The following is a 27,705-nucleotide window of genomic DNA, read 5'->3' on the forward strand; positions in this document are numbered from 1 at the left end:
ATGAAATCCATAATCTCTGGTGGAGAGGTATCTTATTGTAATGATTATTTATTGTTGAAGGCCAGATAACATATAACTGATGAAATCCATCATCTTGTGGAGAGTTGTCTTATTGTAAGGATCATTCAGTGCTGAAGGCCAGATAACGTATAATTAATGAAATCCATCATCTCTGGTGGAGAGGTATCTTATTGAAATGATTATTCATTGTTGAAGGCCAGATAACATATAATTGATGAAATTCACGATCTCTTGAGAGTTGTCTTATTGTTATTTTTATTCATTGTTGAAGGCCAGATAACATATAATTGATGAAATCTATGATCTCTGCAGAGTTGTCTTATTGTTAGTATTATGCATTGTTGAAGGCCAGATATCGTATAATTGATGAAAACCAAAACCACCATCTCTTGTGGAGAGTTTCTTATTGTAAGGATTGCTCATTGTTGAAGGCCAGATAACATATAATTGATGAAATCAATGATCTTTTTTGGAGAGTTGTCATATTGTTAGTATTATTCATTGTTGAAGGCCAGATAATATATAATTGGTGAAATCCATAATGTTTTGTGGAGAGTTGTCTTATTTTTAGTATTACTCATTGTTGAAGGCCAGATAATATGTAATTGATGAAATCCACGATCTCTTGTGGAGAGTTGTTTTTATTGTAGGGATTATTCATTGTTGAAGGCCAGATAACATATAATTGCTTAAATCTTAAATTTCTTATTATTGCAAGTTCAAAATCTGATTATGGCTTGTTAAAGCAAATGGGACATTTATGGTTATGAAAAAAATGATGACTCCCACTGCAAACTGTACCTTAAAAAGAAATCAACCAACATAGCTTTATAAATATGTTTGTTTAATATACACATTTAAATATAATGTGAAATTACTACAACCACAGGAGTACAATAGACCAAGAATTCAGATTTATTTATGTCTATTACATGATGTTACTTGTCAAAAGAATTCATGTTAAAATCAAAACTGTTTGATGTTAAAATATAGTATTTAAAGTAAAGTAAAATTAAACTAAATTAATCTTTATTAAATAATAAAAATTTAACTTGTATGGTAAATAATGAAGCAGTGTCATAAATTACACATTTTTTTTTATAAAAATAGCATAACTGACATGCTTTTAAAAGAATTATTGTTTTAATGACAATAATAACCTTGCAGAAAACTGTAAAAGTGAAACCAAAGTACAAATTAAATGAATAGTTTTCTAGGTTCCAATACATAAATTGTGTTATTTCTTAAAAAATATTGTCATGGTTTTGTGAACTACCAATTCAGTTCATCCTCGTTTTTGCTTACTTAGACCATGACCAGATTTTGTGAGGTAAATTAATCTTGCCTAAATATAATCAAATTACCCTTTAATAATAAAAAAAGTACTAGATTGGTTAAATTGTAACTTTATTAGACCTCTGCTTTCATTTGCCTTTAATTGGAATTATAACAGCAAAATTATAGTGAAAAATAGATTTTTTTTTAATAGGACAACTGTTTTTAATAACTTGCGTAAACGTATGTTAAAGGTATTTCAGAATTTATCTGCAAAAAATTCAACTCATTGTATTGATTAAAATTAGTACAATCTGTATGATTCTTAATTGATGCTACTTTGACATGGATAAGATTTTCTATGAAAAACTAATTTATCCTTCCATACCGTGTGTTCAATTATTCAAATAATGAACTTGCCCTTGTTCACTTTGGATGTCCAATTAACTATTGACTTTATACAGAATTTCATCTTTTCAAAGGAGTATTTTTAACAAATAGTAAACCTATTCATAGCAAAAATATACTGGAAAATCTCATTCTATTACTTCATTGGTACTGTCATAAAATCTCATTCTATTACATCAATGGTACTGTCATAAAATCTCATTCTATTACTTCAATGGTACTGTCATAAAATCTCATTCTATTACATCAATGGTACTGTCATAAAATCTCATTCTATTACATCAATGGTACTGTCATAAAATCTCATTCTATTACTTCATTGGTACTGTCATAAAATCTCATTCTATTACTTCAATGGTACTGTCATAAAATCTCATTCTATTACATCATTGGTACTGTCATAAAATCTCATTCTATTACTTCAATGGTACTGTCATAAGGTACTGTCATAAATTACCTTTGGGTGAACTATGGTATGGCAAACATTGAATTCCATCACAAAATCTTGTTTCACACTAAAGTGAGTATTTTGCTTATTTGTTCACCCCAAAAATTGGAATAATGAAAATAAAATTTTGTAAACATACATCATTATTATACAGTATTACTTATTTAAAGAGGCAGAAGCTACGATTTCTTTTAAAAAAATAGTTTCCATTTCTTTAAAAGAATATAATTAGTTAGACTACAAGTTGGTCTCTTAATTACATAAGGTTCTCACCATGAAAATTCATTTTTTAGTTGCAGAATTCAATCCATTATTTCCCATAATTTATGTCTGTCCATATTCATATAATGAAGACAGACCAAACAAGTACTCATGCCTAGATAGATGATTCAGAACTAGAATCTGGCTGTTAAATATTAGATTGAGAATAAAAATCATAAATCATTATTGTAATTGTTTCAAATTACCATCACACATGATTGTGAAACAGGCAAAAGCATTTTAACTGTTAATTAAGTTTTCCAGATACCTAAAATGATATGAATCTTATATATTTTCATTCATATTTTTAGTACTTTTATTTCAAATCTTTCACCAAAAAAATAATTTCATAGCTACTGCCTTTTTTAAATAATCATTACAAATATAAAAATTAATTCTAAATTAATTTTACAAAGACACATTATTTTTAATGTTTGTTTGAGGCTCCCATGTTGGTTTAGTAAAGCCTTCCCATTTGATCAGGGCTTCTGTTTTCCCTTTTCTCACACGGGTTTTCAACACATTTTCGATGGCAAACAGTTCATCTGAGGATAAAAGAAATTATAAATTATTATCAAGAAAAGACAAATATAAATAACAAGGCAAACAGGTTAAAAAAATAACTTAATGGTTAGTTTATTGTATTAAACTTTTATTCATATACTTGTTTTAGAGAAAACTCATATATATTTTTTAATATAAAATTCTAAATTATTATCTTCCATCAGGTATTTGTTCTGAGATTCACAGACCACAGTATGCATGATATCCCAAGTAAAAAAAGTGTTTTCAATGCCTGCTTTTGTTAATTGTTTGTCAATGTAAATATGCTAGATGTCAGTCATCAGAAGGTTATCACAGACTTTAATTAGAAGACCTGTTTTCCAGATTGAGATTCAGATTCAAAATTTTATTATAGTATCACCACATACAAACATAACATATTGACATAGTAACATATAAAACATATAAAACATTTGCATTGTATGCACCAATCAAAAAAGATTTATGAGAGACTGTTTAAGACAAGTTTATATATACATACATTTAAATACATAACATCATATAAAATGAACACAATTCAAACTAAAACAATTTTTTTTCTTCATAGAACTATTGATATAAAATACGATTTCTTTGTATTAAAATACTGTTGCAGGTTTTGGCAACTATATGCGAAACATTTTCATTCTTAAATAAAAATATAAATTTTTCATTATCTGATAAAAGATTAAAATGTTCATCAAAATTTAAAGCTTCGTTTATCATTATTTGTCTTTTATTTTTTCAGAGGAGAAGATTTTTTAAAGTTACCAAACATGATGAACTAATTCAGTAAAATTGTCTTTAAAGGGCAATAACTCTAAGAAGACATTTGTTAAGTAAAATTAATTTAAAACTAAAAAGATAAAAACCTTCTGTAGGGTTAACCAACTCTTGTGTTGATTCATCTAATAAGAGAGGACTTAACATCTCCACATCTTCTGATGATAACTCTACACCTATATGAAGATGTAACAATTAATATTATATTTATACATCATAATGAATAGATATATATTTATTGTAATCAAATGGACCAACTGAGATACTTATCCAGCAGCCACTTTCATATTCATTTTAAATTTATAATTTTCAAGAGTAAATATTTAATTCTAAACCTGCATGGCTTAAGGAAAATTGCTACATTTCAAAATAAAAGCTTTTCATAATAATGTTATATTGATAGAGGATAAATAAGGGATTGACAAGAATGTGTCCATAGTACACAGATGCCCCACTCGCACTATTATTCCCTTGTTCAGTGGACCGTGAAATTGGGGTCAAAACGCTAATTTTGCATTAAAATTAGAAAGATCATATCATAGGGAACATGTGTGCTAAGTTTCAAGTTGATTGGACTTCAACTTCATCAAAAACTACCTTGACCAAACACTTTAACCTGATGAACGAATAGACGGACGGACGGACGAACGAACGGACGAATGAACGGACGCACAGACCAGAAAACATAATGCCCCTCTACTATTGTAGGTGGGGCATAAAAAAGAAGTAAATTATTCTACAGAAATATTTGTAAGTCATAATAGGAAATAGACAAAAATTGAGATGGGTTAGAGGGAGGGATTGAAAAACAATTTTAAGTATAGATGTTCTATTAAAGCTTTAAAAGAAAAAAGAATGTGTCCATAGTGCACAGATGCCCCACTCACACTATCATTTTCTATGTTCAGTGGACTGTGAAATTGGGGGTCAAAACTCTAATTTAGCATTAAAATTAAAAAGATAATATCATAGGGAACATGTTTACTAAGTTTCAAGTTGATTGGACCTCAACTTCATCAAAAACTACCTTGACCAAAAAATTTAACCTGACATGGGACAGATCGACAGACCAGAAAACATAATGCCCCTCTTCTATCGTAGGTGGGACATGGAAATATTCTAAACAATACCTCTTTGACTTTCCACTGGTTTTTGCTTTTCTTTTTTTCCTTCTGAAAATATATATTATTCATTAGACCCAAGAATCTCATAATTTTTTTGCAAATATGTAGAGAAGCTTTGGAATACAACATATTTGCTGTATAAGGTGGTACCCAACACCATAACTAAAATAAAATTGGCTCGTTTGTTTTCATAAAATTTGGGCAAAATATCTACTTTGACATGTTGATAAAAATATAAAAATTTTGAGGAATTTGAACCACACAATTTACGGCAATAATTTGACTGGTTTGGTAGCAGTTTGACAAACACTAATTTTGATCATTGAGAAGCTTAATTTCTCTCAACTAATAGTAAGTGATTAAAATGTTCAGCTAATTTTTTAAAGAGTTATCTCCCTGTAGTGTTGGGTACCACACTAAACCAATGGCAAGTTTAAATTTCATCTAATTTAAAATGAAATAAAAGATGTCTCATGTCAGATATCTTAAACAATCTAGTTTTTACAAAAACCTTATAAACTTTATAAGATACCCTATATGCAGTATATCTACTTTAGTGTTTTGGGGTTGTTTTTTTGCCTATCCCCTGTCCCATGTGTGTTTTTCTGGAAAAGCCCTTATATACTTTATAGTATCAACTTTAATAAATACTATTTCTTGGCATCTCTATAAATACTAAAAACTATATATATAGCCGATAGCCCAGCAATACTGGTGGACCCCGATTTTATTAATATAAATATAATTGATAAACACAATATACATAAAGCATTTAACTATCAATGCATAATAAATTTATATTTCATTCAAGAATTTACTACATTATTAATAAGTAAATTGTGTTCAAAAATATTTTACTCTGTCATCAACGATCTCGCTGGCCAGGAAAAACCAACAAAAACGAGTTAACTTGGTCAAACTCCATTTAACATGTAGTCAAAAAGACTACATTTTAAATAAAGTGGAAAATGTCGGAAACCTGTGTCCAAACCCCAATGTTCGGAGGAATGTCTCGAGAGTTTTACTTGGACAGTAAATAAAATAATTATTGGTATATCATAAAGTAATAAATTAACTTTCTCTTTAGTAAAATATATAAATCCTACTAAATACAAAATAGAGTAAAACATTTAATTGAAAAAGAACTTTATTTCACTGTTGTCCAGTCTGATGCTTGGCTAGAAGTGACCAACGAGGGAAATATTTCCACTTATCACGTGATATAAATATATCATACGTGTACTACAAAGTTCCCGTATCAATAGTATTCACTAGTACCGTTAGTACAGTAATTTCCCACTATACTATCTAACCGTGGGAAATTATAAAGATAGTTTTATATGACATCTTATATACATTTTTTAATCTTTAAAGAACCACATATCCTAAACAGTTTTAAAAGTGAAAATCATCAATCTCACCTCCATTGCTTTTCTTATATTCTTTTTTTCTTTTGTTTACATCTGAAAATATTTAGTTTTGTTTATATAATTTTAAGTGCAACAATGACACAGACATATGTATCTATAATACTAAAATTACGAGGTCCAATTTGTCAGCCGTCATCACGTAAAAACGACGAATCAAAGAATTCAACATTATGTATAACTAATATAGTACAAAGGTGTTGATTAAAAATTACACCACTCCAGGCTCTTTTGTTTTCCACGTAATTAATATTGCGAATAATTAGGAAGTTCCGGGTTGAGTCCGATACCGATACCAATAGTATATTCACCAGTTACTTATTACTTTATCTGTATGTTCTGCATCTGACAGGCACACCACCAAACGGTGTATTCATGATTAATATGCTATATACACGGGTCATAATCACAGGGTTCACACTACTTAATTGTCAAATTGTTACCCATTGTAGTATTTTAATCAGTAAGACTTTCTAAGATAAGAATACGAATACTAAAAATCTGGACTAAACATTAGGCGTATAGGTACAGTTTTCAATTTGTTAGCGGGCATGACGTAAAACAGCTAATTAAAGAATTAAACTTTATTTATAACTAATATAGGACAATGCTGTGATAAAGAAATACTCCATTCTAGGACCTTTTGTTTTTCAAATAATTAATATTACCAATAATTGATAAGTTCCAGTTCGACGGGTTCAAACAGACATATTTGAAAGCAGAGACAACTGTGTATCTTATAATCGGCATGACTTTATCAGGTGTCAAAACTAATACTAAAATAAGGCTTGCAGATAGTTATATACTTTAATTCAGTCACGGACCCGCGATATCACGGGTGTGTTCTAGTATATATATATATATATAATGTATAATGTATAATGACTCTAAATAACAGCCCAACAATGTGTATTGGTATTTATATTGATTTTGTTATCAATAAATTAAAAGCAAACTTAATATTAATATTATATACATATGCACATTTATGGATCTACAATCTGTCTTTACCTGTTTCTTGGCGTTGCACAAGGTCATGTTTTTCTCTGACTGTTTATGACGTCTTGACACTAAATCCATTGGATGTTGGATGTGTAATGATTGATAATTTAGTCTTAGATGCATGATTTTTTTATTAGTTGTTAGTGGCTTTGAACTAGCTGTCTGTAACTGTGAGTACTGTCAGATCTGTACATAGTCTTTATGTTGTTGGAATGTATAAGTAGTCAGCCACATCCACTCTGTGTATTTGTTAGATGTATTTCTATTTGTATCCATATGATCGGAGTTAAGCTTTTTTCAACTGATTTTTATAGTTTATTCTTATGTTGTACTGTTACACCAATGTCCCAGGTTAGGGGAGGGTTGGGATTAGGGCCTTTTGAAGCTGACTATATGCTGGATGGATTTTGCTCATTGTTGAAGTCCATACAGTGACCTACAGTTGGTAATTTTTGTGTAATTTAGTCTCTTGTGAAGAGTTGTCTCATTGGCAATCACACCACATCTTCTTTTATTATATAATATGAAGCTAAGCATCATTTAAAATTGAAAAAAATTATCACATCTGCTTTATAGAAGAGGATCAACTCAAAGATGTAATATTTTGTTTCAACTGTTTCAGTATTAAAAAAATATAGCTTACCAGTGCTACATCCTGGTTTTTCAAATACATTACTTTTGCTAACTGTAAAAAATATAAACAAAACAACATATTATTTAATAAGCGTTTCCAATTTGAAAGTTAATAATTTTGATTATCTGTTCTTTGATAAATAGGACTATATAGTATAAGATAATATGTTGTATGTATTCAGATAGTTAACAGCAACTGGTTGTGGGGTAAGACTCAATGTTCAAGATCTTTTGTTTTGAATGAAGAGATGTAACATTGGCAATCATACCACATCTTATCAATCGCCAAATTGCTTTATATTGTGGCTTGCAGCTGATATTTAAATATATCAATATGCAGAAGACCTGATTATTGTTTATTGAATTTGATTTCTTAAGCACGTAAGTTTATAGGTCAAATCACACTGTTTTTGATGATTTAAGCCGTCTGCAAAGAAGTGAAAACTCTGGCTGTAGCATTGTGACATCCATTTTAAATAACGATGGCTGAAACATTGTGACATCACTATTAAACTCTGGCTAAGATGTAACAAACACGATACAGGATTTTCCTACCTGAGCAGGGTGATATCAGCATAGGGAAGTCAGATAAGAAATTATATACAACATATATCCTTTTTTTCTACTTCATATATACCAGTCAAACATTAATTTGTCACTAATTCAGATTTTATACAATACCTCCATTGCTCTCTCTTTCTAGGTTTCTTTTTTTCACATCTGAAATCATAAATTACTTCTGAGACAACAGAAAAATAGAAAAGTATATTTCTTCAGTTAATTCTCAGTAATGTAATCTTTTTGTCTTGAAAAACTGATAACCATTAAAAATTATAAAAAAAATGTGCAAAAATACAAAGATGATCTTGAAACTAAGTATAGAAACCTATATGCATAGATATGAATAGAGACTTTGAATTGTATGAATTGTATATCAATGATAACTCATGTGTATTTGATTTAAATGTGTCATAAGAGCTTGTGGAATTTGTCATAAAAGGGCAATAACTCCTTTTTAGGCTTTATATTGGAAATTTGGTAATGTTGATTTATTTTAATATTCTATTTGGCTTATAATTTTCTCTGTTAATAGTTCATCTCATTATATTCAAGATACTAGTAATCAACAACTAAAAGAATCGTTAATATCAACCTTAAAGAAGCTTGGGTTAATTAATATATATATTTATCTGAAAATTTAACACTATTATAGATCTCAAGCTGCTGCTGATTTTTATGAATTGCTGTTAGGCTTTCTGTTCATGTTTTTTTTTTTAATTTTAGATTTTAACTGATTATACAATACCTCCTTTACTCTTTCCTTTTGATTTTCTTTTTTCTACATCTGAAATCAAAAAAATACTTTTGAGACAAAAGAAAATTAGGAAAGTTCTCAGTATTGTATTTCTTCTCAAATATAAACCTTGCTGTATAAAATTTAATCTACAAATACCCTGTCCGATTTGCTATAAATAATTTTAAGAAACATAGGTCAAAATCTGCATATTAACCCTATGTTCTATGGCTATCTTAGTTAGTTGGCTGGTTCATAAGATATATTTATAAAACTAGACAATCTAAAGGTGATTTAATTCAAATTTTGGTTCAATTTAGCCCAGTAGTTTCAATGGAGAAGATTTTTGTAAAACTTTGCATACAACAACAGATGACAACAGATGTTGTCGACCAACTGATGACAGACCTGAGATGTTACTTTAGGTCAGAGAGGGTTATCTGAAAATTAAAAGTATAAATTACCTTCCCCTGATGTTGATGCTTTATTTTCAACAGTGTCTCCATTTGCTGAAAATCAATTAAATATATTAATCTTGATTGTTATTAATAGTTTATGATTCAATTGAAAAATATGTAATTTGTTTTCTCTTTTTAATATTTTTTTTTGAAGAACATTGAAAACTAGTTTTTTTAAGTGTTTTTTTTTTTTTTTTTTGCCTTGATGTTACCTGATTTCATTCAATTTTATATAATATGTATTTCATGGTCTCAAAACATGAATGAACAGTTCTAAATAATGTGGTCTTTTGGGCAGTAAATAATGCAGTTTATTGGACTCAGCTATTTCAATAACATTGAAACCAAATTGCAAACTGACAAGCAAAAACAAATAAAATATACAAAAAATTATGTCTGACAGTCTTATGAACATTTAACATTTTTTATTTTGGTATCTAGCAATCCTTAAAAAATTTGAAGACTATTTAGAGAATATTGATGATTTCATATAAAAATGGTAGATTTGTTTTCCTAGGGGCCAATTACATAGCCTTATTATACCTTCTTCTTTGATATATAATCATTACTTACAATTCACAACATCTTCTGTTAGTTCTTTATTCCTATGAAAGCAAAACATAATAAAACAAGTGTCCAAATTTTGCAATGACTTAATTTTGATCACTGTCAATTGTATATATTATTTGTTCATTGTTTTGAAAATTGACAAAGTTGTTAGGTTTCATTTAAATAGGTTTTGCAATATGTTAAGTGACTTTTTAAGATTGGCAATCCTTTTTTTTTACCATTTTAATATGTTCTAAGCCATTAATTTCTATTTCTTTTTACAAAATAAATACTAGCAATCAATACTTTAAAAAAAACTCTTAACAAAATGTACTTTTATTTTGAATATAAAAACACACGACAATATCAATAAAACTTAAGTGCTTAAGAACTGTAAAATTCATATCATCATAAAATATAACTGTACATTAACTTGTTATATAAATGTTCAAGAAATCATGTTAAAAGCTCACTCTACGCTTTGTGTTAAGTGAACTCAAAATATGAGTTTTATAGAAGTTATATTTATTTAATACCTGATCTGAAATTTCATCTCTGTTTTAATCAACTCCTTCAGAGTCTCTTTTCCATATGATGATGGGTCCTTCAAAGTAATGCCCTCTGGCAATCCTTCAACTTCTACCAATATATTCCCTGCTGTAATTTCCTTGTACGGAACTGGGGTTGCCAATTTAGTTGAAATGGCTAAAGTAGAATATAAGAATAACATTTATAATTTTGTTTATTTTATTATATATTTTCGATTTATAATATAATTTGGGTTTTTTTTATTTCAAAAGTAACATTTCCTGATCCAATCAAGCTTTCACACATATCTGTTTGAAGATTTTGAAAATAGATTAATACATGATTTATTTTTGTTAACTAAAACCCCAACTAATTTGAATATCTTGTACAAATATCAAGCATTTATTGTTAAGTCTTTAGTGTTTTTTCTCTTTCTTATTTTCCACTAAATTTTTGGTAATTGTTCTTAGTGTCTTATTTCTATTTTCTCTAATTCTTCGGCAATTTATCCCTTTCCCAACCCATTGATTATCAAAATTTAATCAACGTGTGGTTCATTTGATCTCAGTACTTCATTGGTCGAAATTTAATTATGACGTCACATTTTCTTGCTTTCCCTAGAATTCTCTATTGTGACGTCATGAAAAAAGGCGACCATGCCTGATGACGTCTTATATAAAGAACACAATTTTTTGCAGAACATTGTAAAGAAAGTATCCATTTTGACTAAATTTCGTCTAAAAATCATTAGAGAAACAGATTCCACCACTTTATCTCGTGTAATACGATATTTATCCACTCTCGACAGTTAAATTTTAAATATTTAAAACACTCGGCAAGCCTCGTGTTTTAAATTTGAAAATTTAACTGTCTCGAGTGGATAAATATCGTATTACACTCGATGCAGTGGTAGAATCTATATATCTCATCTTGTATTTGATTTTACGTTTTTCTCTTTTTCTTAAATGTACTTATGTCTACTAGCTATCACTTGATGTATTATTTTTTTTTTCATGTGATATAATACATTTTGTTTGCCTCTGCTTTTATTCTTATGATGTTTCAATATATGTAACAATAAATGACACCCACTGAACAACATGCTCTTGACTTATAACAGGTGCATGTAAATTGCAGTAGGTTACAATTGGTTGGTTTCTACAAATGCTGAGTACATGTATATAAATGTTTGTTCAAATATTTTTTTCAACTAAGCTATTTGAGGAGTGATCACTATTATAGTATTTTTTTATTTATTTATTTTTGGTGTTTTAATGCCTCTTTTAAGCACCCCTTTTGGGCTATTTCCTGGCGGTCAGTTTTTAGTGGTGGATGAAGCTGTAGTACCCAGAGAAAACCATCGACCTTCGATAGAAAAACTGATTATCTTAGTCAATTGAGATTGTAGTCAAGTTCCCAGCATAAGTGAGATTCAAACTCACATTAACCTCAGTGCTGACTGGCTTCACTGTTATAGTATAAATGAACTCAAAAATACATCAACAGAGAGTCATATTCTTTTTATTAAACACCTAAAATTTGTAAAACTTTTGACTGTATCTAACTTACATACCCCAAGCTGCATTAAAATGCTTTCTTACAAGCTGTCTTAGCTCTTTCTTTTCTTCTTCATTGCAGATAGTTTGATCAGGTTTTGTAGCTTTAATTTTTTTTTCCTGAAATAAATTACCTACATTGTAATAAAAAAATAAACATAAAGTGTGATCCATTAGGTCACAGGTACATATTATTGATATTTCAAACTAGGTAAGGTCAAAATATTACTTATAAATCGAAAAAAATATGATAAATGTAATAAATTTTACCTGAAACGAACAAAATAAATTTCTCTTGCAGGTCAAAATCAAAAAATGGGGCAGCATCTTGTGTACCAAAGAAATCAGGTGCTGCCTCCTTCTCCCTATCACAGCCTAATCCACAAACTGCATATCCAATGGAATTCAAAGTTTGACACTGAAAATACATGTATAAATCAGTAAATTTTATGATCATTGGGATAGAATTAAAATGAATATCTGAGGCCTTTTCATTCATTAATGATGGATTATTGCCTTTTTGGGGGGTTGGTGGGGTGGGGGTTGAAAAAAATACTTTGGCATTGCTGAAATAACTGAAAAATAAATACAACAAATTTAGTATACCAAAGAGGTTCTGTTCCCAAATCTATACAGGACAACACGGTAAAATGGCTGTGTTACAGTAAAACATTTTTAACAAAATCTGACCAAGAAGAAATCTTGTTTCACCCAATAGTTTTGTTGTGAAAATAAGTTTCATACAACAAAGGATTAACCTCAATGTAAAAAATAATTGTGATATTCAAGTTTGCATTTTTACTTGTACCTATATATAGATTTGCAAAATTTAAAATCAACTTAAGTGAATTAAGCTATTATTAAAAGAGGTTTGATAATTCAAAACCTTATAATTATTTTAATTTACTGATCTACTCTGAGATAGTTGCAATCTATGTTTGACCTTAATAGAATTCCATCTCTCTCTAACTTCTATTTGCCTTAATCAAATGGATGACACATATTACCACAACACATTTGAATTAGGGTGGATTGACTTTTTTGGTTCTAGAGTTATGTCCCTTTTTAACTTAATATGCCAGCATGCTATATGCATGGATACATTCTCAATTTATTAAATAACACAACTCATTCAGGTAATCCATATTTTCAATTGCGTAAGTGTTTCTGTTCAATTTTTGATAAATTTAGCAGCTTGTTATAATCAGACTATCTATTTTATTAGGATTTCTAATAATAACAGTTAATATTATACAGTTGAAATCGATAGGCAACACAGAACAAAATGGTACCCTTATAATTGCTGAAGGTTAAAATAATTAACACTTACAGCCTGGCCAATAATGTTAAGCTGTGCTGATATCACAGCCTCCCTAGGCTTTCCTTTATAGGGATCAAGCCTAATCTGCTGTGCATCTTCCCTGAAGACCTCCTTTTCTCTCTCGTCCAATTTTCCCCACTCATTTGCAATATGTTTGCAATATGTGGGACCATCCATTGTTCCTGAAATAAATAAACAAGTCCTTTCAGTTCAGAATTAAGATGTCAAATTTTTAGATACATAATTATGTGCAGACAAATTTTGTTTTTAGCCGTAAATAAATGCAATTTGTCTGTTATTTTTATGTTCCGTTGAATATGTTTAGTAAATTTATAAGTGTAAAAGTTGGTTCTACTGGGGAAAAATGTGTTTCTTGCAATGCTGCTAAAATTATATATATGGTTTAACAAAAAATGTAAACGTCTAAAATAATCAACATTATTATGTTCAAAGCCAAAAAACAATATAAAAAACAAAGAAACTAAAAACAAACCCCTTTTAACTGTTTTAGCAAACAAGGCATAGGAATTGGTCCCTGTTGTTATTGCTGCCTTTCTTTTCATAGGTTTACCCTCTCCATTTTCTCGTCTTTCTTTGGCATTTCTATTGCCAATCCATTCCTTAAATATTTTTAAACTGAATTCACATTGACAGGAAGTAATAAGGTAGATACAGTATATAATTAATAAACTAAGTATAAAGAAACTAATTTTGAAAGATGAATCTTATGACAATTGAATAAGAATGGAAACGGGGAATAAGCAAATACATGTAACGGATAAGATACTCATATATATGTTAATTTTTTACATGAAATATTATACAATGTGAACAAATAAAGTTGTCACTTAGTGAAATGTGAATAACTCTTAAATAGTGAAAAACATATACTTAATTATTTTACAAATTACAGGCTGTCACAAAAAACTTTTTTTTGGGTAAATTTAAAATTGATGATTAGTTAAATACTGCCATTAATAGTTGTTATTCTTTGACCAATAAGCGCATTTAAAAATAAGCTGTATTAAAATTGATTGACTATTCATGAGAGAGAAATATGATTGTCTGTTCAGTATAATCCAAACAAATGGCTAACCATTGTTGTCATTTGTGTTTTTACTAACTAACCTTTATTCTAAATATAAAGTCAATATATAAATCATGAAAAAAATGAAACAAAAAATAGTCTTAAAAAACTGAAAAGCTAAATTATCTGGAAAAAAGGAAATTGCACTTTTGTAATTTGCTACATACTTATCTTGAACAAACAGGTTTTAAAGTACATTAAAGCATATAATTACACACTACTTTGTGAACAAATGATATTTTAAAAATAAAATGATTGGTAGATTTCATTTTGTTTGATCAGATGTAACTTTTATTTTCTGAAGATTTTCTCTCTTACTATTTTCAAAATGCCTCAAAAGGCAAATTGTGTTAAAAATAATCTAAATTAGCATATCTAATTGATGCATTAATCATAAAAGACTGCCTGAAAGAATTATGTATAAAATTCTAGTATTTACCTTGACCCTCTCTGTTGAAATTGCCAAAGAATTGGCAACTTCCTCTATCTCATCCTTACATCTTTTTCCGGCATACTTCATTCCCCCTTTCCAGGCTTCCTCCAACTTCACATTCATATTATGTGAATAATCTTCTCTTGATCTCTTCTAAAATGGATGCATTTACTAAGTAAAACTTTATGATATTAAATAAAAGATGTTTGGAGTTTGCGTTTATTAAAATACTTGTCTTAGTAAGAGTAAAAAGAGCTGCATCACAAAATGTTCTGTCTAATGTAAACTTTAATTATTGCATAAAGTCACAAAAAGAATACAACACAATGGGTGCCACATGTGCCACATGTAGAGCAAGAATTATGCTTACCCTTCTGGAGCAACATCTGAGGTCCCCCAGTTTTTGGTGGGGGTTTGTGTTTCTCAGTCTTTAGTTTTTCTATGTTGTGTTTAGTGAAGTATTGTTTGTCTGTCTCTTTTTAAACCATGGCATTGTTGTACAAAAATGTGATTCACATGGAAGGTTTATGAGCTGTAAAGCTGAGGTTTTACCCACCATTTTTCTCATGCAGATAATGCTAACCCAAGTCATTAATAATTGTTTCACAATTTATATTTTTCACAGATTTTATTTCCAGTTTCAACTTTTGATCTGTTCTTTGTATGAATATGAATCTGACAAGACACTGAACCTGAAGCAAACATCATTCCATCCTTTAGATTTTGATGTTTTTGTTTTTAACCTTGTTATAAGATTTGATGCACTTTTTGCAATATAGGATCAGATTAATAAAAATGTACTGTCATGGTGTCACCTTGCAATAGTGAACAAGAATTTTCAAAAAAAGTCTCTGCATCTTGGTCTTAAGTGCAAAGCAGGGCCAATATTCATTAGATTTTGATGTTTTTGTTAACTCCAAATATTTCATCAATATTGATCCAGTTGTTAAGGAGGAGTTGTGCTTAAGAGACTTGATGCCACATATTGCTATATTTAAATTAAGTACCAGTTCAATTATCTCCTTGAAAAAATTCTGACAAGAATTATTCTCAAACCAGTTTAATATAACTAATTCATATAATTATTCCACTGTAGGCTTGACCTTCAACCAGTTAAATATATATACAAAGTGGTGGTGTGATCTTCATTTCCGGTGAAACTGGTGCTAGGGTGCATCATATGATTGCAGTTTAATTTTTGCACTACATTGATGGCCTTAATATGAATAACTTTGAGATGAAGAACAGCAATAAAAACAGTTCTCTTTTGCTTTTTGGGGTTAAATTAACAATCTTGACTGGCTGGTAAGTCCTCGCACTGTAGCTTTGTGAGCATTTAAATATTTACATTGATGGTGTGATCTTCAATTCCTGTCAAACTGGTGCTTGGGTCCATAAGATTGCAGTTTAATTCTTGCTCTTCATTGATGGCCTTACAATGAATGACTTTGAGATGAAGAACAGCAATAAAAACAGTTCTCTTTTGCTTTTTGTGATTTGTCCAGTGTATTGCAGATTAATTTTTGCTCTATCTGATGGCCTCAATATGAGTGATTTTGAGATGAAGAATAGCAATAAAAACATTCTCCTTTACTTTTGTGATTTGTCCTGTGTATTTTTTATGTATGGATTGTGTATTATCAACTGATATTATACCCATGGACAATAACCTTTCTTTTCAATTATATTGACTATTTCATCAAGAACAGTGATCTGTTTTTTTTTTTTTAAAATAAAGTTTCAAGGATTAAGTTTTTATTTCTAAAAGAAATTTCATATTATTTATGTCATGTATATACAGTTGTACAAAGAGTTACATGTATACATTTTTATATCAAATTATTTCTTTGACCCTGGTAAGGGAAACAACTCCACAAATGTATTTCCATTGTTAAAATTTTAAATTAAAAATAAAGTCAGAAATAGCCAGAGTGTCAGACTGATGGATGAACAGACAAAGTGAAATTCTACAGTCCCATATAACTTCACCTGTAGGGGACTAAATCTGTGTCAATATCACACTGAGTATACCACTCACTTTCCATATTCAGTGGACCAAAAAATTAGTGTAAAAATACTATCAATTTTGTACTTGAATTACATTTTTAAAAATCATAAACATGCATGCTAACTTTTTAAGTTGTTTGGACTTTGAATATAAAGTTATTCAAAAGAACTTAAATCTGAAACTAGAGAGATAGTTAAAAAAAACAGACAGACAAGTTATTCTATAGCAAAGTTCTGTATTTCATTTAAGTTTAAATTGTTCACATATTCTTTTTCCATTCAATGCCACTTTTAGTCATTTCAAAAAGGGCAAGTGATTCTACATGTATAAATGTATAAAGAGTGAACAAGGAAGTTGATGAGAGATGAGGGAAAATGCTATATATATATATATATGTTCCGGAGCATATGAGTATCTGGACCATATGCGTATGGTCATGACCATATGAGTATACTTGTTTGGTTATGAACGGGTCGGACCATATGAGTATTTGGACCATATCGGTACTTTCGATTATAAATGAAAAAAGTTTTACTACATCGAGGCATGATTCTAACAAAATGAATAAAATAAAAATTGCTATTATGAATTATGAAGTATTAATTAAGACAATTAAACATATTATGAAAATTGAAAATGAAAAAGTCATCAATGGAATTTAGGTATGTACGTTTAAGGTGATATTTACTTCCACACGGAACCATTGTTTTCCTGCATTTTTTTTTCTTCTTTTTTGCAGCTGCATTAAACGGTACATGATACAAATTGAAAGCTTCTCTCCTTTATATATTGTCTGAATCTGGGCGTTTCTGTTTTATTTCCTTTGTTATTGTTGAATAAAAATGACTTTATCCTGCTGACTTTACATCTGTGAGCAGAATAGTTGATTTTAGCTAAGAATTTGGTGAAATTTTATTCCCAAGTCGCCATAGTGTACGACAAATTGATAATGACCATGTTTAATTGTGGTCAATATAATTTGTTTGTGAGTAAAATTCACTTGGTCATTCATCTTCACTTTATTTAATTAATTAATTAATCGTGTAACAATTACGATCATTTTACTCAAAAACTAAAAGAAATCATTATCAAAATCTCATTTTTTTTTAAATCGAAGGGTCATACCTAAAAAAAATATTATTATAGATTTCTATATTCATCGTTTTGGTAAACCGGACCATACACGTACGGCCATGACCATACCCGTATGGTCGGACCATATGAGCTTATGGTCATGACCATACGCGTATGGTCCAGATACTCATATGGTCCGGAACATATATACACTTGTACATGTATCTTAGTCATTTGAATATTCCCAACAAATTTGAATGAAGCTTTAATTTCAAGTTGAAGATAAATTAAGCTATCATCACATTCATTTTTAATTATTATATATATATATATATAATTACAATTACACAAATGTACGTAGTTGTATTAATCTTTGTACTGATTAAGGTATTCAGGCCTGTGCATTCATAAAAATTTAAAGTGCGATAATATGTACAGTTCAGTGTTGATATACATGTAGCTTAAAGTAATGAACATTTATAACACATTCAAATAAAAATCAATATCTTCTCTGAAATCATCTTCATGAACATCTGAAAATTTTGTAGATTATCAGTAAAAAGTTAAAGTGATACATGCATGTATCGTGTCTTAAGAAAGTTAAGTATGACATGTACACTATTAGAAATATTCATTTTTATATTTGGAAAACATTCAATACATGTAATTTAACCAATAAACACATTTCAACATGTAAATGTAAAGTTAAAAGCACCACTTATTATGATTTAAGCATTCAAAACTAGCATTCAAAAGAGTGGACACAGTTGAGTGTGGGTAGTACAAATGTATTTATGGATTATGAGTATTGCATAAAGCTGTGAGTCAACTCACAAAGGATACCCCATGGCAGTATGGCATATTTACTAATCTGTATTCAAGCTTGACACAGCTCTGAATTTGGATTGTGATTAAATATTTAACACAGTACAGGTTTCTGACACAGAATGAATGTTCAACTTCTATTGATGAGTTTAAAGAAAAGGAATACACATACATTTAAATACTGCTATATTAAACTGAAAGAACATATAAAATAAATAATGATTAGAGATATCTTATTGTATCTCCTTTGCATATTCTATGTAAGTGTGTGGAAACAAAAAAAAAATAACTACATCTAAATATAATCTATATAAAGTAAGTAAATTATCCCCCTTTACATATTTAAGACCAAGAATATCTTCCTTTATGAACATTATCTTTTTATTTACTGGAACTGTGTTAAGTTTCATAAATATTGCTACAGCCATCTAGGAGGAGTTGTACTTACAAGACCTAGTGCCACATATTGTGGTTTTTAAACTAAGTAATTTCAATTATCTCCCTTGAAAAAATCTGACCAGAAATATCCTCCTTTAAGCACCAGTGGCGGATCCAGAACTTTTAATAAGGGGGGCCCGCTCCAGTCATGCTGCAGTGATTCCCTATATAATCAACCAAATTTTTCCCATGAAAAGGGGGGGGGGCCCGGCCCCCCAGCCCCCCCATTGGATCCGCCTATGTGCACATCTACAGGTTGTGTACAACAACTGTGTAAAGTTTCATCAATATTGATAAACATTTAGGAGTAATTACACTTACAAGACTTGTTGCCATTTATTGCTATAATTAAACTAAGTAAATTCAGTTACAATGTATCTCCCTTGAAATAATTCCAACCAGAAATATTTTCCTTCTTGCACATCTTCAGGTTGTGTACTACAATTGTGTAAAGTTTCATCAATATTGGTTCATCCATTAAGGAATAGTAGCGCTTACAAGATCGAAATATGGACAAACAGACAGGGTGAGGTCTAATTATTCATATAAATAAAAAAAAAAAAAAATATCCACAGTAAACATCTTCATCAGTCAAGGTGCTACACATTACGACATTTAAATGTATGCACCACTAATGTGTCAAGTGTCTAAATTTAATCTTAGCATCAGGTTCTAATAAGATCTGTGAGTGGTGAGGAGCTATCCTTAGAGTGTGCTGAGTTTTCAAAAATAAGTGGGTCTAAAATGTTCCAATCTCTGATGGTGTTTGGTATGAAGATGTACTTGTAGTATCTGTTCTTGCATACATGATATATATGTAAAATTTGTCTCTACATGTTTTATGGTTGTTCCTGGTGTTTGATACAATGTGTGTCATTGGGATGTTTGCTTTACCATTTAGTGTAGCAATATATTTTTGTTTTCTCTTCTTCTATCTTTTACTGATTTCTAGTTTAGATCTTTTAGTATCTGTGTCATCAAGCCTTTTTCTGGAGTAAGTAACTAAGTTATTGTTATAGTTTATATTATTGTTGTCATTATCACATCAAAACTTTGATATTAAGAATTACAATGATTTTTCTTTAAACTTTCCACCAGTATCATCCATAGTTTTTTTCTAAATTCTCCATTTCCATGTACATAACTAGAATAACAGTTACATGTACGGAGTTAGATGTAACATCTATGGTTACATTACACTTAAATCATACATCTGTCTACATTTCAAATATGTGCATCACGATCCTCCACTAAATAGCAACATTTTAAACTATTTATTTCTAAAGATGATCTCCACGACCAGTCAATGAGTCTGTAACAGAACTAAACTTGTTTTGTACTTGTAGAGTGATGACTATTACTTTTAATTTTATTGAATATATTTCTCCATCTGACTAGGGACGTTTATATAAGTCCTGATCTCACATCTATAAAATTGTGTCCATACTGTGAAATTATGTACAAATTGCCTTCAAAGTTTCCAACTATTCAATTCAATGAATTGGTCAACCAATGGTATTTATGTCAACATTTAAAATTTTGCAAATATATACTTGGGCTTAGTAAACAATCTGTCAATATAGCTGCAAGAGCAGAACTAGCTCAGTATCCCATAGATGTCTTTATTAAAGTACAATCATTGAAGTACTTAGCAAGAATTTCTAGTGATGAAAATAACCCTTTATTATATGATGCTTTTTGTTTATCTAAATGGCTTAGCACTAACGGTATATTTTCATGGTTTTCATATGTAGAAAATATAGCCAATGTAAATTATATATCAATATACTAAATAAATAAATGATTGGGAATACGTTAAAGTAATAAAAAGTCAAGAGAATTTCAGAACGCAATTTGGTTCCGAACAATATCTATCACGCTTTGTGCATGCAGACTCCACGCGGCCTTCACGTGATTTTACTATTTTTAGAATAATTGCATAGTAACCAAATGCACTTGATTGAACCTTTACTAATTATGCAACATTTTTGACCTGGTCGTGATTAATGTCCTCTAATAAGAACCCATGCAGCTTTCTCCTGATTCTCTATTTATAGAAAAATGTCAGAGTAACCTGTCCATATGAACTTGATTGATTCTTATGTTATTTATATGGAGCGCCTAAATAAATATCTTATTACAGAATTTGTAATGTCAGAAGTTATATCAATTTATTTGTGGCATCTTAAACTGTAAATGCGTACTTTACGGATATACCCCCCCCCCCCAAAAAAAAATAGAGGCTAATAGGGTGGTAAAGTATAAAGAAATTTAAACAAAATAATTAAACAAAAATAAAGAATACAGACCAATGAAATGATAATGGGAAGAATACAGAAATTCGCGACTTCCAACGAAACACTCTTTAAGCAACAGTTGCTATTAGCTCATTGGTGAAGGTCGAAAATGCTTCATTTTACATAATATTTTTAAAGCAACTTCTAAATATAATGCATTTGGTTTCGCTCATTGTTGAAGGCCGTAAATGCTTCACTTTTTATATTTTTTAAACAAATTCTAACTAAATATTATGCATTTGATTTTTCTCATTGTTGAAGGCCGTAAATGCTTCACTTTTTATATTTTTTAAACAAATTCTAACTAAATATTATGCATTTGATTTTTCTCATTGTTGAAGGCCGTAAATGCTTCACTTTCAAATTTTGCTGTGTCCCTATCAACGGCAGTCATTTTGACCTTTTTCAAAAAGATGTCAAAAACATTTCACTTAAGTCTAATATTCTGTCAGAACATGCTACTTTTACGTTGTTTCTCCAAAGGTTTCACTTTTTTTTGCTGCATGCAAACTCCAAGCAGCCTTTACTTGATTTTCAGAATTTTGAGATTGAAAAATCCCGATGTATCCGAGCATTTAAGAACAATTCTGAAACAACCGAATGAACTTTCGTCAGGCTTTATTATCTATCAATATACTAAATAAATAAATGATTGGGAATACGTTAAAGTAATAAAAAGTCAAGAGAATTTCAGAACGCAATTTGGTTCCGAACAATATCTATCACGCTTTGTGCATGCAGACTCCACGCGGCCTTCACGTGATTTTACTATTTTTAGAATAATTGCATAGTAACCAAATGCACTTGATTGAACCTTTACTAATTATGCAATATTTTCGAATAATTCTCTAGAAAATATTTCAATAGGTTCTAAAATTTATGTTGTAAATATACACACTGCAGTTATTTATAGATAAATAAAAAAAATAACTTGTACCCTTTAATGCATCCAATCACAGCGTTCTTAAGTTGACTTCCTACGCCCTGTCTTGGGTACACAAAAGGCCAACCTAATGCTGGGAAAATGTAATACTACCGTTTTCTCTATACATCAAACATCATGAAATTGAATATTTTGTCCAGAACTATACGAATGAAAATTATAATAGATCCAAATTTTATTCAGATTGTACTATAAAGAAACCGAAGGTTTTTTTCGATTTATTTACATAAACTTATTAAATCAGCTGCAGCATTACTATTATAAGTAGACCTTCATTGCATAAAACAATGGAAATAACATTGTATATTGATATAAACGATAATACTTGTAAATTAGATATAAATAAAATTCAGGATATAAATTATAAACAAGAGAAGAGTTCATTCTCAAAAAATATTAAAAAAGAACTTAAAGATAGCTTTGAAAATATTTTCTTTGAAAAATTAAAATTAACTAATGAAACCAGTAAAATATTCTTGTACAGTAAAATAAAAACAAAATATGAAATAGACAAATACATTTCTAAAAATAGTTTTGAAAATAGAAAATTATTATGTAAAATGCGTGTAAGTGACCATTTCTTGGAAATAGAGAGGGGTAGATATAAAAGAATTCAAAGAGAAAATAGAATATGTAAACATTGTAATATAAATGCGGTTGAAGATGAAACCCACTTTTTCTTAAAATGTAAAATTAATAAATCTTTACGTAATCAGCTTGAAAAAGATATAAATAATATATGTCCAGAATACTTTAATTTGTCTGAAACAGATAGATTACAATTAATTCTATCTTCATTTGATATTATGCAGCTTACTGTTCCGTTCATTAAAAAGTCATTTGCACTGAGGGGAGTGGACACAACGCCTGCATAAATATTACTGTTTTAACACTATATATATGATGTTTAATATGTTAATTTTTCTATTGTGTATATTGTATTGTATTGTTTGTATATGCCTTCAACCCCCAGGGGTATAAATGTGCATTTCATTAATTATATATCAATATACTAAATAAATAAATGATTAGGAATACGTTAAAGTAATAAAAAGTCAAGAGAATTTCCGAACGCAATTTGGTTCCGAATAATATCTATCACGCTTTGTGCATGCAGACTCCACGCGGCCTTCACGTGATTTTACTATTTTTAGAATAATTGCATAGTAACCAAATGCACTTGATTCAACCTTTACTAATTATGCAACATTTTTGACCTGGCCGTGATTAATGTCTTATAATAAGAACCCATGCAGCTTCCACCTGATTCTCTATTTATAGAAAAATGTCAAAGTAACCTGTCCATATGAACTTGATTGATTCTTATCATGTTATTTATATGGAGCGCCTAAATAAATATCTTATTAACAGAATTTGTAGTGTCAGATGTTATATTAATTTATTTATGGCATCTTAAACTGTAAATGCATACTATACGCTTGTATACCCCAATATAAAAAATAGAGGCTAATAGGGTGGTAAAGTATAAAGAAATTTAAAGAGAATAATTAAACAAAAATAAAGAATACAGACCAATGACATGATAATTGGAAGAATACAGAAATTCGCGACTTCCATCGAAACACTTATTAAGCAACACTTGCTATTTGCTCATTGGTGAAGGTCGAAAATGCTTCATTTTACATATTTTTTAAAGCAACTTCTAAATATAATGCATTTGGTTTCGCTCATTGTTGATGGCCGTAAATGCTTCATTTTTCATATTTTTTAAACAAATTCGAACTAAATATTATACATTTGGTTTTTCTCATTGTTGAAGGACGTAAATGCTTCTTTCAAATTTTGCTGTGTCCATATCAACGGCAGCCATTTTGACATTTTTCAAAAGAGATGTCAAAAACATTTCACTTAAGTCTAATATTCTATCAGAACATGCTACTTTTACGTTGTTCCCCCAAAGGTTTCACTTTTTTTGCTGCATGCAAGCTCCAAGCAGCCTTCACTTGATTTTCATTATTTTGAGATAGAACAGTCCCGATGTATCCGAGTATTTAAGAACAATCCCGAAACAACCGAATGAACTTTCACCAGGCTTTATTATATATCAAATATATGTTCAAACAAAGGGACAGTCATTTCATGTCAAAACTGCTGGCTAGTGCTAAAAAAAATCAGCACTCTTTAATTGCATATGATAAGGTACTGGTTCCCTGAAAGTTTATTATATTTCTTGAACAGGTATACTTCTGATCTGGTTCAAGATCCTTAATTGATTTTCCAAAGGCGGTAATGGTAACATTTTCCCCTGTTGCTTAGTCCATATCATTTACTTGAATATTTATGATGGCTCATATCGAAGCTGAAACATTTCTACATGTCTGGTTAAATTTTCGGGGTGGCAAGTGAAAATACATTTTTTTTAAAAATTGCGGGACCCCCAAAAGATGTTGAAAAATGTCACTCTCCTCATGAAATAATCCCAGATAATGATCTTGAAATTCAATGAAAAAATTTTCCTTTCTAAAAATTTAGTCAAGGTTAAATTTACATATTTCTCTCTCATCGCAACAGCTCTATAAAACAGTTCTTATTGTTCAATTATGTTCATTTATAAAATCACAACATCCACAATTGTATGGCGGACTATTTTTTTTAATTACGTCATCTGAGTTCCTCATCTCAAGGCCCATTAGGGATATTGACAAATCTGGGAAGCAGGCAAAATATGCCCTCTTATTTTAAATTTCATAGATTTTTGTTATCAATAATAAACTTTCAACAAGGTCTCAAGTGGTCCCATATTGCTTAAGCTTTCGTTTGATACATGCGTTAACCAAATATTGTACCTGTTTATATATATACAGCTATGCATAGGAACTATTTTTTCAAAATATGTACTACTTTCAGGTATGTTCCTTCTGACCGGGCCCTTATAAGTGCACGGTTTTATAGCATAACCCGAATAATCTAGACACCGTACATTCCTTATCGCCGTAGTTGTCAATGTGTAGTTTTAAATATTATGACTGAATGCTGAGGGGGTATCAATAATAATACATGTTCTGTTAACAATTTTTATGTTAGTGTTGAATTAACGTTAACTATCTACCTAGTATATACAGTTTGTTATAAGCGGAAGTACCTTCTTTGGGGATTCATTTTTTGTTGGAATTCGAGTTATCGCGAATGCGGGAATCGATGATTACATTTGTAAAGATATCGGGATTCACTGTTTCTTTATGTGGAAAATCGGGAGGACACCCCTCACATTCATATTACTGGAGTAGAAATAATTGTCTCTCAATAATACAGATATCAACCACAAAACAAAACAATAAAAAATATTTAAAATATTTATCGTGAGCTACATACTGCTGACATGGCACATGCAGATGTATGCAGATAGGGAATCAATCCATGACAAGAAATCAGATCATGAACACGGGGCATATATCTCACATCAAAGGAACAGCGGTACGCTTTTATTGTTGTTCTTCATTTCAAAATCACAACAAGGCCTTTAACATAGAGCAAAAAATCTCACACCACTGCAAGTTTAAGATTGTTTTTAGAAAAGGTTTGAGCAGATTTTTTTTTTTGGAAAAATGACGTTTACTGAGAATCAATCCGTGGAGTAATGTCAATAAATGAAAACGGTATAGAAATTATACGTAACCATATATCATCACATGTGCATGTTTAAAAATGTGGGACACGGTTGATTAAAACACTTGGGACTGGGATTTACCATTATAAAAATTACCATTGGACAGCACTATGTGGAACTGGGGGAGACACATTATACACCAAACATCATGAAATTGAATATTTTGTCCAGGACTATACGAATGAAAATTATGATAAATCCGAATTTTATTCAGATTGTACTATTAAGAAACCGAAGTTTTTTTCGATTTATTTACATAATCTTTTTTAAATCAGCTGCAGCATTAATATTATATGTAGACCTACATTGCATAAAACAATGGAAATAACATTGTATATTGATATAAACGATCAAACTTGTAAATAAATAAATAAATAAATGTCAACCTAGCTGTGTCTATAAAACGCATAAATGATATAGATGATTTACGTTATCCGTAATACCCAAAAACCGACAACGGACGAAAATTACGTGTATGGCATTGCACGAATAATAAGCAGATTTAACCCTTAGTTATCTAAGACATATAAATTTTATCAATATTCTTATATTAATATTGTTAAACGAATAAGAGTTTTATCATGGAGCCATCCTTATACATGTTCAACACTGGAATTGATCATTATTGCGAACACGAATCTATCATAACGTCACTGAACGGACTCCCGTTTCACACAGCACACTGAGAAGTCTGAGATTATGAAAGATGACTATCAATAAACATATAAGAAAGTAAAGACACTAAACTCATTTGAACTTCACTTCAGACTGCATCATTTTAAAATCTTATTAATGATTTTAATAGGCCTTGATTATCATACTGTACAGCATATTTAACAAAAATCTGAGAAAAAGTATTTGAATATTGTCAATTAGGAGACGTTTTGATAAATCTTTACAATGAGTCAATGCGTTCTATGTAATGGGTAAATTAGAAAATAATAAAGGCACAATGCTGACTGTGCTTTTCTTTTCGAAATTGATAGAATAAATGAATATGCAGAGTGATTATGTAAATGATATTTATCAGAAGTGTAAGGTCTTTAATTAAGTTACCATCATTTTTACTGTATATCTGAAACTGTAACAAATGTCGAAAATTAAATATTCGTGCTTTTTATACTTCCATGGAATGGTTTTTAAATTGCAAGGAAGGCTTTCATTGGATGGCTTCTGATGCTGAATATTCTAAAACAAATCCGGATGATAAGCGGAATCAAAGTATATGTTGTTAGTGCTATCAGTGGTAACATCTGTACTGTACAGTATGAAAGTCGGCCGTTGTTAGTGGTACTACCACACTAACATCACTAATAGATTCCTGATAGTAGTAGCTAACAT

General features: G+C 29.9%; 1 protein-coding gene across 1 annotated transcript; it reads right to left on the reverse strand.

Moving 5' to 3' along the window:
• Nucleotides 1–1,170: 1,170 nt before the first annotated feature.
• Nucleotides 1,171–27,705, reverse strand: LOC134722777 (uncharacterized). Its single transcript, XM_063586405.1, has 16 exons — nucleotides 27,421–27,705; nucleotides 15,158–15,304; nucleotides 14,125–14,251; nucleotides 13,641–13,813; nucleotides 12,581–12,728; nucleotides 12,328–12,444; nucleotides 10,763–10,931; nucleotides 10,251–10,282; nucleotides 9,684–9,728; nucleotides 9,232–9,270; nucleotides 8,607–8,645; nucleotides 7,936–7,977; nucleotides 6,285–6,326; nucleotides 4,870–4,911; nucleotides 3,829–3,915; nucleotides 1,171–2,958 (listed from the first exon to the last, which is right to left on the reverse strand). Exons 1-16 carry the CDS (start codon nucleotides 27,424–27,426, stop codon nucleotides 2,822–2,824), a joined length of 1,392 nt encoding a protein of 463 aa, XP_063442475.1. The 5' UTR covers nucleotides 27,427–27,705; the 3' UTR covers nucleotides 1,171–2,821.

Source organism: Mytilus trossulus, chromosome 6, assembly GCF_036588685.1.
Source record: "Mytilus trossulus isolate FHL-02 chromosome 6, PNRI_Mtr1.1.1.hap1, whole genome shotgun sequence".
In the NCBI taxonomy this organism is placed as follows: domain Eukaryota; kingdom Metazoa; phylum Mollusca; class Bivalvia; order Mytilida; family Mytilidae; genus Mytilus; species Mytilus trossulus.

Excerpts from the sequence above, each read along its gene's own strand:
- LOC134722777 (XM_063586405.1), bottom strand. Across the intron at positions 13,814-14,124 it reads TGCTAAAACAGTTAAAAGGG|GAACAATGGATGGTCCCACA; the intron begins GTTTGTTTTTAG and ends TATTTATTTCAG. Across the intron at positions 3,916-4,869 it reads ACCAGTGGAAAGTCAAAGAG|GTGTAGAGTTATCATCAGAA; the intron begins GTATTGTTTAGA and ends ATCTTCATATAG.